This window comes from Antechinus flavipes, chromosome 6, assembly GCF_016432865.1.
Source record: "Antechinus flavipes isolate AdamAnt ecotype Samford, QLD, Australia chromosome 6, AdamAnt_v2, whole genome shotgun sequence".
NCBI classification, from domain to species: domain Eukaryota; kingdom Metazoa; phylum Chordata; class Mammalia; order Dasyuromorphia; family Dasyuridae; genus Antechinus; species Antechinus flavipes.
Window position 1 is genome coordinate 38677038 of NC_067403.1, and position 14519 is coordinate 38691556.

The window sequence follows — 14519 nt, forward strand, 5'->3', positions numbered from 1 at the left end:
CGGGGTTGCTCTGAGAAGGAGGAAGGAAGGGGAGGAGAAGGGCTAGAACCACCGCGAAATTAACCAAACATACACTTTCCGAAGTTCCCCCTCCCCCTCTTTTTTTTATTCACTCCCCCTCCTCCTCCCAGTGCCGTCCACCCCCTCCCGTGCTCGCCCCCTCCCCGTTTTTGTTGTGAGTTGAGCAGCCTATCCCGAGGGTGGGGAGATGCCGAGGAGCCGGAGCAGTGCGGTACTCTGGCATCACGTGCTGGGTTGGGGCATATAAAACCCCGGAGCAGGGGAGCCCGGGCGGGGGAGGTTAGGACCAGCCCTCTCCGGGGACCCCTTTGTTCGTTCCTCAGACTTAAGCACCTCTGCGTTCCTTCGGGGCTTCAGTGACAGCGTCCTCGCGCAGCCCAAGAAAACAAGGGGAGCGTCGGAGGTGAAAGGGGAGGGAGAGGTGAAGACAGAAGAGAAACAGGGGCAGAAAGCTGCCTTCTACTCCCAGCTCCTCGGACTCCGTCCCCTTCGCGACATGTCGCGATCCTTCTATGTCGACTCTCTGATCATCAAGGACTCCTCGAGGCCTGCGCCCTCCCTACCTGAGCACCCTCACGGCCCCGATTTCCTCATCCCCCTGGGCATGCCGTCGCCCCTGGTCATGTCAGTCTCGGGGCCCGGCTGCCAGTCGCGCAAAAGCGGCACTTTCTGCGTGTGTCCACTCTGCGTCACCTCCCACCTGCACTCCGCGCGGACGGGCGGCGGCGCGGGCGGCGGCGGGGGCGGAGGAGGCGGCGGCGGCGGCGCGGCAGGCGCCGGGGCTATCCCCCTGCTCAAGAGCCAGTTTGCCCCCGGCCCCGGGGATGGGCAGTTCTGCCCCCGGATGAGCCATGCCCATCATCACCACCACCAGCCGCAGCACCACCATCACCACCAGCCCCAGCAGCCCGGGGCGGCGGCGGCGGCAGCGGCGGCGGCGGCGGCGGCGGCTGCGGCCGCTGCCCTGGGACACCCCCAACACCACGCACCTGTCTGTGCCGCCACCACCTACAACGTCACCGATCCCCGAAGGTTCCACTGCCTCACCATGGGTAGGATGAAAACTTCTCCAGATCTTCCCTTTCCTGGGAATCCGGGCCAAACTTTTCCTTTCGTTTGGGGGGTGGGGAGAAAACGGTCCGGGTGGTGGGGATGGATAAGGGGAGGTCTCCTTTAAGTTCGGTTTGGTGACTGACCCGACAAGGTCTAGGGAGAAGATCAGGAAGGATGTGGCTGGACCGATTTTTTTTTTTTTTAATTTTGTCACACTCCCTTCTCTCTTCCTCCCTCATCCCTCCCCCCCCCCTACTCCCACCGAGCGCCCAGATCTGGGGTAACTTTGCTTACCTGCTTCCTCAGTCCTCGGGGAGGCAGAAACCGCAGCTCCCACAGGCAGGCGACAGGGTTGCTCGGTCCTAGATGAAGTTGGAACCGTGATGCGAGCTGTGTGAGTGTGCGTGCATCTGGCCGCGGTCATGACTGTGGACGGCCTCAGTTTTGCTTGAACTTGCTGTGATGCCCCCGGCGTGGGGAAGAAATTTTTTCCCCCGAGGGACTTTCACAGTGATGAGGGAGCAGGAGACGCTTGAATAGCTCTGACTGCTGTATGTCTTCCTAAAATAGCATTCTAGATGGAATCGAATCCAAGGGAGAAGGAGCCTCGTGTTGAATCGGGAGGGAACCTCGGAGAGGGTAAAGGTTGAGGGACTAACTTTTTCTTCGTTCGCGCAGGGGCGGGCTGTCAGAGGGCCTCTCTCGGGGTGAGCGCCTGGGCCTATCAGCGCCGCTTGTTTACCTTTGCTTCTTCCTCTGTGTCTTCTTCCTCGCACAGGTGGCTCCGACGCTAGCCAAATTCAGAACGGGAAGAGGATGAGAACAGCTTTCACCAGCACCCAGCTCCTGGAGCTAGAAAGGGAATTCTCTTCAAACATGTATCTTTCTCGGCTCCGGAGGATCGAGATCGCCACGTACCTCAACCTCTCGGAGAAGCAGGTGAAAATCTGGTTCCAGAACCGGCGGGTGAAACACAAGAAGGAGGGCAAAGGTTCGCAGAGGAACAATCACGGGGGCTGCAAGTGCGTCAGTAACCAAGTTCACTACCCGCGCTCGGAGGACGAGGAGTCCTTATCCCCTTCCTCTGCCAACGAAGACAAGGAGATCTCCCCATTATGAGCTCCCCTTCCTCCCCGGGACCAACTCCCGAGGTCTCTCCGTCCTGCCCTCCCTCTCCGGCCCCATGAGCTTCCCTAGGGGGAGCATACCTGGCAGGCGCAAAGGAATCATGGAACACACTGCAGAAGCGAGAGGAAAACGTGAACTCGGGCCAGAAAGTCTTCTCCAAGGTTCTGCACCTGCTGCTGCTGCTGCTGCTGCTGCTGCAACCTCGCCAAGAGAACACCGGCCCACTCCTTCCCTCCTCTCCCTGCACCGGGCTTAGCCCATTTCAGTTTTTATCTATTTGGTTCGTGTTCAATTCGCAGTCATAGATTTTTTTTTAAGTGTAACTGATTTAGAAGTCAACTAAAAATCTTATATAACACAGAAAAGCAGGTGTTATAGGGTGGGGGGGATTTGAATTTTAACACTGTATTGGGGTTTTCCAAAAACATGTCATTTGCCCTCCGTTTTCAACATCTCTTATGACTGAACCTCGCTTTTTGTTTATTTTATTGTGCTTTTTTTTTTACAGGAAGTTTTGAAGTTGGAATTAACTTAGAAAATTATACCTTGTAGTTCTGCTTTCTGAAAATTGTCTGTAAAAAGTGACAAATCCACTCATTGAGAATCCCTTTGTATGTGAATAGTTTTATATAAATTTATATTTATATTTATTTAAATAAAGGAGGTAATAAAGCCTTTTAATTGTGTGGACTGTTCTCTCTCCATCTCTCCATCCCCACCCCACCCCCAATTTGTATTTGAATCACAATTCTGAAACTGATGCAGATAGAAACTGCGTCTGAACTCAGCCTTTGAGAAGGAGCGGAGGTAAAACCCAGACCCGGCATTATGGGTCTCACAGTAGGAGGGTTTTTGATGATCTAGGTTTTTAATGTGCCGCAGAGATTGGTGAAACTAACCACGGAAACACCTTCAGTCATTATTCAGTGATGGAGAATGATTATGGGTGGCAGCCTTATCCCTCGACCTCCCTCATCTAAAATCTAACTTCCTCACAATTAACACACTGAGAATGTCTTTTACAACTAATCCCCCTAAAGCTTTTGGTTTTCTTCAGCTCAGAGCAGTGAAATGCCCCGGCTGCTAAATTTACCCTCTCTCTTTTCTACTCTCTGCTTCTCTTCCTTCCTCAGAATCAAAATGTTCTTAATCCAACTATGTTTAAAAAAAAATTCTCACAGAAGAAAGCGACAAGTCCTCAAATAGATTGTAAACTTCACTCCTTACTCCCTCCTCTCCCCACAAAAAATAGCAAATCGCTGCTCATTGATAATAAATGGGCCTGTAGCCCTAATTATTACACTAAAGAATCAAAATGAGGGCAAAGTCTAATGTATACCTATTTTTATTAAGCATCTATTATAAGAAGAATCCTTCCAATGAAGTACCAATTTTAAATAAGACATGATCGCTGCCTTCATAGAGTTGGTTGTCTAGTAGAGTCCTCTTTCCCTTTAAAAGGAACCTCACTTTTTTTCTTCCCTTAACTCTCCCAATCTGTTTCCAGTGCACTCTGCCTATGTCCCTACCTATGGTGCAAGAAAAGAGGTCTTATGGATAGTTTCAGCCTTCAAAATATGGATTCATTTCTGTTTTCCATGGCACCTTGGAAAGAGCTAAGAGATTCAGGAAATAGGAGAAACTATTTCCCTTGCTTTAAATACAGCTTTCCATATCCCTTGTCTTCATTGAGTCGGTAGTTCTCGATTCTGAATACTTAGAGTTATTAAGATATCACCCAAGAGGATTCATTGAAGAGATCTTTCTTTTAAGCTCACACAGAGAGTCCTTAAATTCTGATTTCTTTTATAATGAAGGTCTTTCTTAGTCTCCCATTATTAGCAACTCCACTTGACCAAAGTTAAGCCTGTCCATCAATGAGAGAGATTAGTCTATTTTCTCTCCTTACCCCTTCACTTTTTCTAGCAGCAGACAAGTCCTTTAGCTTATTGGAAGAAGCAGAACTGTCAGAAGGGAAAATCCTAAGTAGCTGAGCAGAATCTCTCTGCCATTCTGCCATAGAGGTCATGAAGCTATATTTAGGTATATCTGAGATGGAAGGGGTGGCTAGCTGCTGACCTCATATTCCGTTTACACACAAAAGGAGTATAATTTGATTGATGGAAAAGGAAAAAAAAAATCTACTGAGGTTGCTGAAGCCCTCTTAAAATCCTAAGTGGAAAGAGCAAGGTTAGAATACGGTACTGACTAGAATAAATTGCTGGGAGTTTTATAGAGAATGAGATCCGATCTGATCCATTTTTGTGTGTCTAGCCAGGATCAAGCTTGCTCTGGATGAAACTGAAAAGGATTCTAGCTGGATACGTCTGGAGCAGGATATCCTCTTTATCTTCTCCATCCCCCAAATACCTTTAGAAGCTACCTCATCCTTCTGTCCCCCTACCACCCCACGTTATGATCCTCCCACCACATGCCAGTATTCAGTGCCCAGAAATGGGCTTCACAAATGACAATTTCTGACTAAGTAAAAATCAGCCTCCTGGAGTTCAAGAAGAGGTGAAGAAGCAAAAGAATGGCTCGTAGAGGGGACTGATAGGAGCTAGAGTCATATCTAAGGAAATCCCCAGAAATGCTCCTGGCTTCTCCTTCTTCTTCTCCCCTCCCAGCAACCCTTTCATGCTGCTAGTCATCGGTCCTAGTGGAATCCAGCTGGAGAATTACCTAGGAGCTGCCACAAGGACAGCACCAGAGTTCCCAAGGTGCCAGCTCCAGGCTTTGTAAGACTGCCATATTGCTTCAAATGAAAGTCCAGAGACTTCCTTTTCCCATCTGTTTCCTGGGGGAATAGAGGCAGAGAGTTTAGGGAGAATTTTCCTGAAAATAAGATGCTCCAGGAATAGGTGATCTGCCTGGAGGCAAAAAGCAGAGCAGACTATCTAAAGCTAGAGGCAATTGTTTTTCCTGTAGTCTTCCAAAAGGAATAAAGCCTTTTCCAAAAAGCTTCCTTCAACCACTTTAATTCATTCAACATCCAACAAGCATATAATAAGCACCAGTTTTCCAAAGAATACAGAGACAAAAAGCAAACATCTCCTGCCCTCAAAAAGCTCTCATTCTGGGATGGGGTAGAGAGAAGGTCAGAGAGAGGAAAATTATCATAGCATCATAAAGTTGAAAAGAATCTCAGAAGTCATCGAATTCCAATCATCTTCTCATTTTTACAGATGAGTAAACTGAGGCCCAGCACATTAAAAATAGCAGAACAAAAATTTAAACTCAGATCCACCACTCTTTCAATATATTACACTGTCTCTCCTATACGTCTATACATATAACTATGGACCAAACATGTATAAACAGTTAGAGGGGATAATAACAACTGGGATGATTAGAGAAGTCTTCACATGAGATATGGAACTTTCTTCTAGGATTTTCTACCCTGACATTACACATGAACACACACATATACACACACATGAGAGAGAGAGAGAGAGAGAGAGAGAGAGAGAGAGAGAGAGACAGAGAGACAGAGAGAGAGAGAGAGAGAGAGAGAGAGACAGAGAGACAGAGAAAGAGAGAGAGAGAGAGAGACAGACAGAAAGACAGGCAGAGAGGTGAGGAGAGGAAGAGGGAAGGGAGGAGGGGAAGGAAGAGAGGGAGAGACTCCCTGAAGAATTGGAGTAGTTCTCTTAAGCTAGAGGAGGTTGTTGACATTCATATTACCCTCCCCCAGAACCATAGACTTCCCTCTACCAAAAAAAAAATTAATAAGGGAAGGAAGAAAGGAAAAAAGAGGGAGGGGAAGGGAAGAAGAGAGGGAAAAAGAAAAGAAAAAAAGAGAAAATATATATTATTTGGGGGTCTTTGGAAGTCATAAATCAGATAGAATATTGGTCCATTAGGCAAAAAGGCAATGGATTCTCTATTGGTGTTCATCCTTCAGTTTGAAGACAAACAGAAAATATTCTCTCTCCTTTTTCTGGTAAAGAAGGAAGAGAAATTGGAGTTGTATTCAGGTCAAGCTCTGCTGGAGTTCTCACCCAATGCCACTTAACATTTTTTAACAGGCAGAAAATAATACTGTATTTCTCTTGGGAACACTCACCCCAATTGGAGTCCCAATAAAAGAAATAGGAATGAAGTGATTAATTCACAAAGAGGTATTATTGTGGTCTAGCACTGGACTTGAAGATAGCAAAACTAGTTCAAATTTTTACTCATATACCATGTCATCAATAGCTTAAAGCTTTCTGGGCCTCAATTTCCTTACTGGTAAAATGGACTCCAAACCACATTTTTTTCCTTCCAGTTTTAATTCTATTGATCCTATTATTGCTGCCTGTCTCTGGAGAATGGGAAGTTACAAAATACTATCAGTTCTAAAATGACTATTCTTATATAGGAAAAAAATTTTAAAACGTTGGGATTCAAGTGCCTGCTAATTTACAAAAACCCAGGAAGCTGACAGGCTAGGTTGATATTTCAATGTGGGGAAGAATTGTTTTCCACTTCAGAAATAGATGAGGAATCAGTCCCTGGATTTAGAGAACACTTCCTTTCTCAGAGAATTATTCTCTAAAGGGAGATGGTGATCATGTCGGTGGAGGTGATAGTTGGGGGATGGGGAAAGGGATTCCCTTCTTTTATAAAGTAACTCTCCAGAGCAGCTGGTTTGGCTTAAATCCACTCCCTCAACAGCAGGTGCTGAGGTTGATGTAAAGGGAAAGCCCTTGAAAGATAACAGGAGGGGAAGAGTTCCTGGCCTCTGCCCATTGACCCCAGACATCTAGAGGACAGGAACCAAAGAAGAAGCCTTTCCCCCTCTCCCTCCCACCCAGAGACTGACACAAGCTCAAGGCAAAGGCCCTGACACCAATCATTGCTCCAGCAAAGGCAACACAGCTGGAAACCCTGCTAAGGGCAAGGGACCCAAGAAGTGTCCTTCCTTCTTTTATGGCATGTTTCTCTAAGGGCATCGATGAGCACCAAGTGCAGGTTACATCCTCTTTGGCTCAAATTGTCGCAGAGAGCAAAGGAAATGCTTATGTGGTAGACCCAGTATGGAGTTCTTCTGAAGTTTGGAGAGATAGTGCTGGAATCTAGGGACTGTCCTTTCCTTTCAGACACCTTTCTGCCTCCTTTTCCTACAATGGATGTTGGTGAGGAAAGAAGGCTGTAGCTTGAGAATATTTTCTAAGCCAAGAAGTGAGACTACCTTAACAGGTGGGATAGAAAGAACACTGGACATCACAGAACCAGGACTCTTCAACTGGTTCTGTTGGTTCTGTTTCCTACTCCCTGGACAAGGGATCTAACTTCCTTTAATTGAGCCAGGTTTCCTTATCTGTAAATTACAGAAGTTTAACTAATTCATTTCTGAATTTCTTTTCCACTCTAAATCCTATTATCCCATCACCCTCTCTTCTTTCTCAAGGCCCTGCTGTTGACCAAGAGATATTTCTCACTGATGGAACATCTAGATTCAGAGGCAAAACAGTGTAATGCATAGGGTACTGAAATGAAGTCTAAAGACTTGGATCCAAATCTTGTCTCTGCCACTTTGTAATCATCTCTCTCCACCACCCCCATATTTTTTCACCTATGAAGTTAAAGAGTTGGAATAGAGGGGAACTAGGTGATTCAGCCCTGAAGTCAGGAGGACCTGAGTTCAAATCTGACCTCAGACACTTAACACCGCCTAGCTGTGTGACCCTGGACAAGTCACTTAACCCCAATTGCCTCAGGAGGAAAAAGGAGTTGGAATAGATGACTTCTTAGGTTTCTTCTAAAATTATGATTCTTACAATCAACTGCTCAAGGCAAAAAAAAAAAAGATTTGCACATTCTAGTCTGAAAACTTGGAAACAAATAAGTGCTCTGCAAATGTACTTTCAGATGAAGAGAACTTGCACTCATGGGCACTTCTGGTTGATGGATTCAGTCCACTCTCCTTCCTCCTTTAGAAGGTTTTTTTGTTACTTTTTTTTTTAATTTGGTGGAAAATGATCAGAGTTGGAAAGGATACAAGGTCCTCTCTGAACAAGGTGGATGCAGGAGAAATGGAAGGGAGAATTTGGGAGTAACCCCCCCCCCAAACAAAGGCCTATCTTCAAAGAGGCAAAGAATAATGCCATTGAGAATGCCCCCCTTTTCAGATGTAATTGGACTTGAAGGAGTTCTAAACACAGTAGAAAGCTGTCCCAGAGTTGAATGCATATGGCTCACACATCGAACAATTGTTCTTATTTTCATTATTCTCGACGGATCTTTGAATGTACCTGTTAAGGTGACAGACCCGTTAAAAGGGAGCACTTTTCTTGCAATTAAATGGTGCATTTACTAAGCTTCTATTAACATAATTTAATATAAAACTATTTTATAAATCTTTAGGCTCACATTACTGAAAAAATTTGAGCTCATTTAAAAAAAAAAAAGAGGCCCATTTCTTTGATCTGAATAGAATGGAATAGAGAATGGGAGAAAAAAAAAAAAGCCCCAAACCAGAAACCCAAAGAGGTACAATCCTGGTGAAAAATGTAAAAAATAGAGCACTTCCCGCCCTCCCCCGCCCCCAAGCGGTGGGGTGCGCAGCTGATTCTATGCAAGAGAAAGAGGGAAACTCCAGGAGCTCCCTCCCCACAGTGAACTTGCTATGAAGCCTCCGGAATCTGGAGGGTAAGAGATGCTCTGAACTTGGAGAAGGGGCGCTTAACGCGGGACTCTGAACGAGCAGCAACGCTGAGGCTGGGGATTTTCTTTCCCTGCAGAATCTCTTTCTCGAGGTGGTTTCTTTTGTTAGCGTTATGGGCAAGGGAATCAAGAATTACAGATCATCAGCACTCAGAGGGACTTTAGAAAGCCTGGGAGATCCCCCCTTGCAAAATGCGTTTCCAGAGGGAGGGAGGCTCGTAGGGCAATAGGTGTGGGTTGTGGGGAGGGAGGGGGTCGCTATAAGAACTCCAGATCCTTTAGTGCGTAATGAATATTCTGTGTATTGTCCGCTACGTTTACCTCTGGGAAGTATTAATATATCATAAGCACGAACAGGCTCCCCATCCCCGCCGCCTCCCGGCCCAGGCTTCCAGAGAAGGGAGAAGAGAGCATTTTTGAGCCTTGCTACTTAAGATGCTTTTGTGCTGTCCATATGATCCCATTGCTTTTGCAACGGTAAACCCTGGATTTTTCACCCCCTTAGTAAGCCTTACTCACTAGCCACTATCCAGGAAGGACTCAAGGCTATTGCAAGTGTATCCAAATAGATCGGAAGTGTATGCTGTGTGCTTAGGAAAGTAACTAGTTTCAGATTAATGAAGCAGTGACAATTTCAATCTGCTTAAAGGCGGAGGTTGGCACTGCCCAGGCCTGAGCGTGGGGAGCTCGCCAGGCTGTGCTTTATATTGTCCGCTTTTCTGAAGAGCAGACAAAGATGGATAGAGAGACATTGAAAAGCAGGGGGCGTATTTCAAACAGCCCCATAAAGAGGGCTGTCACTTTAAGACAAGAAGCATAGTGCTTTGATGACTTTGTATTAGCCTCACCGTTTCAAATAAGTGACTCAAGTCCCGAAGGAGAGGGAGGGAAATGTGGGGAGAGAAAGGAGGGAAGAGAAGAAGGGGGAGGAGAAGGGAGGGAGGGGTTTGGGGGAGGGAGGAAGAAAGAGAGGGAGAGGGAGAGGGAAAGGGGGAGGGGAAAAAGAGAGGATAGGGGAGAGAGAAAAAGAGAGAAAGAGAGAGAGAAGGGGGGAGGCAGATAAATTTTAGTAGTAGCAGCGGTTGGTTCTGAGGTTAGCAGCTTGGCTACTGAAGTTTAAGACAGGACAATGGAGCCGGGATGGAGTAGACGCGCCCCGCGCGAGTGTCTGTCCTCAAAGGTGGACGTACCGCTACCTTAAGATGTAAAAGGACCCTGGGCTTCTCGGCAACTGCTAATCTAATGCCCGAAAACGCAGGGCGAACTCCATTGGGCCCTGAAGTTGTTTTTGTTTTTTGAGCTTCAGCTTCCCAGAGTAGATGGTGTGTGTGCTCACGTGTGCGTGTGCGTGCGTGTGTGGAGGAAAAAGAGTAAATCAATGAACTCCCAGGGCCAGTCCGAAATCTCTAAAAATAGAGAGAAGGGGCGGAGGGACGGTAAAGGCATTCCATTAGAGTTCACCTTCACAAAGCCTAATTGAAATTGCTTGGGTCAAGCAGCAACTAACCACCTTCCTCTTTTCTCCCTTTAATTAATTACTTCATTAATTAGTTACCACGATTATTACTCATTTGCATAGCATTTTGTGGCTTAGAAATTCATGGTAAGGGGCGGTGAGATTCCTAGAGGCTGACACGTGGTTTTAGGATTTAGGTTGGACTAGACACTAGTGGGGGGGGGAGATTTGGGGTGGTTTTTTAACCACCCCCTCCGCTCCGGCTTTCCTCTTCGAGTTGTTTGGCTTCTCCTCTCCTTCTGCCTTTGCTTAATTACCTCTCCCCAACTTTTAGCTTCTCTCTGCCCAATCCCCTCCGGCGCTGGAGCAACTTGGGGGAGGGGGTGTGCAGTGACCCTGACTGGGAAAGGGAAGGGGGATGCTCGGACTGTTGGGTTTTAGAAGGAACCTCGGAAAGAAGCTCGGGTACCCCAAGCCGGGGAGATGTGGAGCGTTCCAGCTGTGGGGGCTGGAAATTTGGGGAGGGGGGAAGAAGAGAAAGAAAAGTGTATCCACTCTGTTGACTGGAGCTACAATTATTGACTGGCTGGATTTTTCTTTCCCCCAAGAGAAGGGTTGCTTTTTTTTTTTTTTTTTTTTAAAGCTTTTGGACCCCCAACTGGTTCCGCCCATAGTCTTTGAAGGTCTGGCTAAAGGGCTCTGTGGCGTTTGAGAGAGAACCGTTTAGTCACTGTTTCATTAGGCACTATTTGAACCTTGCAACATGTGGTAATTTCTGGGGCAAGCTGAAAAGGGGGGATTATGTAGGAGGGACACAAGGAAATTAGCGAACGGTTAATTTAACTCCTTTTCTGGTAGACTTTTCGATACATTCCTAATTGACTGAGGGGGCAGGTGAAGCTCCCGCCCCATGCAGGCTCATTCACGGTGGGAATAAATGGCTCTTTTTCAACTCACACTGCTCACAATATATCATCAGGGAAAAGACATGCAATGAATATGTTGATTTTTTTTTTATTAATGGAATTACACCCTGCCACGCAGGTGTGAGGGTAAAATCCTATACTGCAATGAAATAAGATTAACAATGAAATGAGAATTTTATTACCTTTATATGTCACATAGACCTGGATTTAAACTGTCAAAACAAGAAACACGAAAAAGATATTCTGAAGGCAGTCGTGCCAATCAAACAGGGGAAGTAGCAGCTTCGTAGCCAAATAATAATTAGCTTGAGATTCCCGGAGGATCCCCGGGACCTCGAAGGGTCCGGGCCACTGACATCCGAGGCAGGAGCTAGGCCGGCCCGGGTTCGCCCTCCGGTCCTTCTTCTGGCCGGCCCGCGGCTGTTCAAACACGTGGGCGGAGCCTGAGCCCTAAAAATACTTCCCAAGGTCGCTATTTCGAGGCGGCCGAGAATAGGAAATGGCCGGAGGCCGGGGAGAGGTCAGCCGGAAGGGCCTAAGTGTAGACTTGAAGGTCCAGAGACTTATAGGCTAGTTCTAAATCACCAGCCCTCGGGCCCGCTGGGACCCCAGCCCCAGCCGTGACCTGGGGAGGGGAGGTAGGGAATGGGCGGGATGGGGCGGGGGAGGGGGTGGTAGCCGGAGAGGAAAGGGGGGCCGCATAAAGATGGGGCCTCAGTGGTTTCGGCTCTGCTACCTGGGTCTGGCAGGCGAAGAGGTGCTCCATGCAAATGGCTCGCTATTAGCCAAGAAATAAATACTCTGAATCTTCAAACGGCCCTTTGTAACCTTCTATAGAAAATCGAGGTATTCTGCATGACAAAGCACAATTAAGCTTTCTATTCAGGAGTTCTGCAGCTGGTAGCCCATTGGGAAAGTGGGAGGAAACTCGAATATATTAATAGTGTGGCAAAAGTTTTTGTGTGTCCTTTTTTTGTGGCGGGGAGGAGGGGAGGGAAGGAGGAGGGCGGGTGGGTGGACTGGGAAGAGAAGGGAATCTCCGCCTTGGATCCCTGCCACCTGAACAATCTTGCCTCTTCCCGCATTAAAAGCCACGCTTGTCATGGATCAAGGGCTCTTTGAATGGTCCAGGCGACCCTCTCGCTACGCCGAGCAGGGGGCGTGGAGGATGCCAGCCCTGGAGCGGGGGTGGGTGACACGTGTCCCCATCGTTTCCTCCTCCCCGCTTCTGAATGCTATGGCCAGAGGCCCGGTCAGCACACAGCACGCCCCTGCCCTTCTTTGTAGAGACCCTCTGCGGGCTGGACAGTCCCGGGGGAAAAGGCCTGCAGCCCCCTCCATTGCCTGGGGGCAACGTGGTGACGCCGGAAAAGGTGTGGTGGGGAAGCCGACGAGTGGTGCTCTTGGGGTCATTGTGGCGGAGCTTGGAGGTGATGCAGAAGGGGAAAGGAAAAGAGAGATTCCATCCGCATTCGACCCTTTTCATCCATTCTCCCCCATGATGTTATTTACAATTCCTCTCTTCGATTTCAGTGTTACCTTCTAGTGATCCCCAGAATCATGTGCTCCCCCTGCTCTTTGCTTTTACTTCGTATGTATTTTGTATTTGTTCTAGCCAATAGAAAATAAGCATTTTGAAGGCAGGAACATTTTCTTTCTTTTTTCATCCTTCCTTCCTTCTTTCTCCTTCCTTCCCTCTTTCTTTCTCCTTCCTTCCTTCCCTCCTTCCTTCCTTCCTCCTTCCTCCCTCCTTCCTCCTTTTTTTCTCCCTCCTTCCCTCTGTTCCTTCCTTCCCTCCCTCTTTCCCTCCCTTCTTTCCCTTCCTTCATTTCCTCTTTCCTTTCCTTCCTTCCTTCTTTCCTTCCTTCCTCCCCCAAGTGCTTTGCCAATGCTTGGCAAACTGCAGATTCTTAATAAAAGGACCGTTGGACTGAATTAAATTCTCTCCCATTTATCGAATAGACCCCACAAACAGTTTTTCTCTGTTTCTTCCTATTCTCCGATAAACTAACCAGATCAGTAAAAGGTCCGTATTACTTATTGTTCTGTACCGTGTATTTCTTTCTATCTTTAGAATTATAGACTCTTAATTTTTGAAAAATGCTTTAAAAAGTCAGCTAATTCAGCCTTACATCACATGCAGGAAATCTCTTCTGTGGCATCCCAAGGAAAGCTTCTTCTCTTATATTATGTAGCTTTTTCTGAATATTTCCACTAATTGAGGGAGCTGAACTGAGTGAATAGTTAACATTGTTAGACAGCTCTGCTTATCAAAAAATTCTTTCATATTTTGTACCTAAACCTCTCTCTTGGTAGCATCTATTCATCAGACCTAATTCCTTTCTTTTGAGTAGCTAGAAAAATTTTGCCCATCAATATTTGTAAATAAGGACCTGGCCTGCCATTAATCTTCTTTACCAATTTCCTTATCTGTGAAATGGAGTGATTGTATAGTAGGACCTCTTAAGTTTTCTTTTCTTTTTTTATAAGTAGAACTCTGATTCTAAATCCCCTAAAGTTAAATACCCCCTTTTTCTTCAACTGCTCCTCATAGGAAATGATTTCCAGAGCCCTTACAATCTTATTCTCCTTTAGAAAGGCTCTAATTTCTCCATGTCCCTCTTCAAGTGTGGTGCCCAGAATTGGACAGAACACATTAGATGTGGTTTGACCATAGATACATGCTCTACTTGGAATCTGTTTTTAAACAGTTCATTCTATGGTGGGCCCGTGTTACTTCATGGTCCAAGTGAAGTTTTCCTGTTCCTTGTGTTAAGTTGTTTTTCTAGTCATGTTCCACTCTATTCAACTCCATTTAGGGTTTTCTTGCCATTTCCCGCTCCAGCTCATTTTATAGATGAGGAAACTGAGACAAACAGGATTTTGCCCAATGTTACACAGTTAATAAGTGTTTGAGGTCAGATTTGAACTCACAAAGACTTCCTGACTCCAGACTGGTAGAGTATCCACTATATCACCTTGATGCTTTCTTCCTGTTCCTTACTTGCACCATTATTCAACTTGAGGGTAACTGATAAACCTCAGTTCAATTGGTGGGTTAGGGGGATGTCTACTCCAAGCTTATAAAATCCTTCCCTGGTGGAATGGTCCAATAAAAACAAATCGTATCTGCCAAAATTGGCCGAAGCAGGGACACTTCAAGCTTGGTCAGAAATCAAAGCTGCCAGGGTCATCCACTACAAGCCAAACTGTCACTATCCATCCCGACTTTTGTTTTGCCACCGAACTCTCATGGACTCGGAAAGAGAGAGTGCAGCCGACAA

At 46.5% G+C, this 14519-nt stretch overlaps 1 protein-coding gene across 1 annotated transcript; it reads left to right on the forward strand.

Annotated features, from left to right (window-relative positions):
- The first annotated feature begins 367 nt into the window (after positions 1-367).
- GSX2 (GS homeobox 2) lies at positions 368-2815 on the forward strand. The gene is made up of 2 exons (XM_051964292.1): positions 368-1073; positions 1853-2815. Exons 1-2 carry the CDS (start codon positions 518-520, stop codon positions 2191-2193), a joined length of 897 nt encoding a protein of 298 aa, XP_051820252.1. The 5' UTR covers positions 368-517; the 3' UTR covers positions 2194-2815.
- Positions 2816-14519: the final 11704 nt, after the last annotated feature.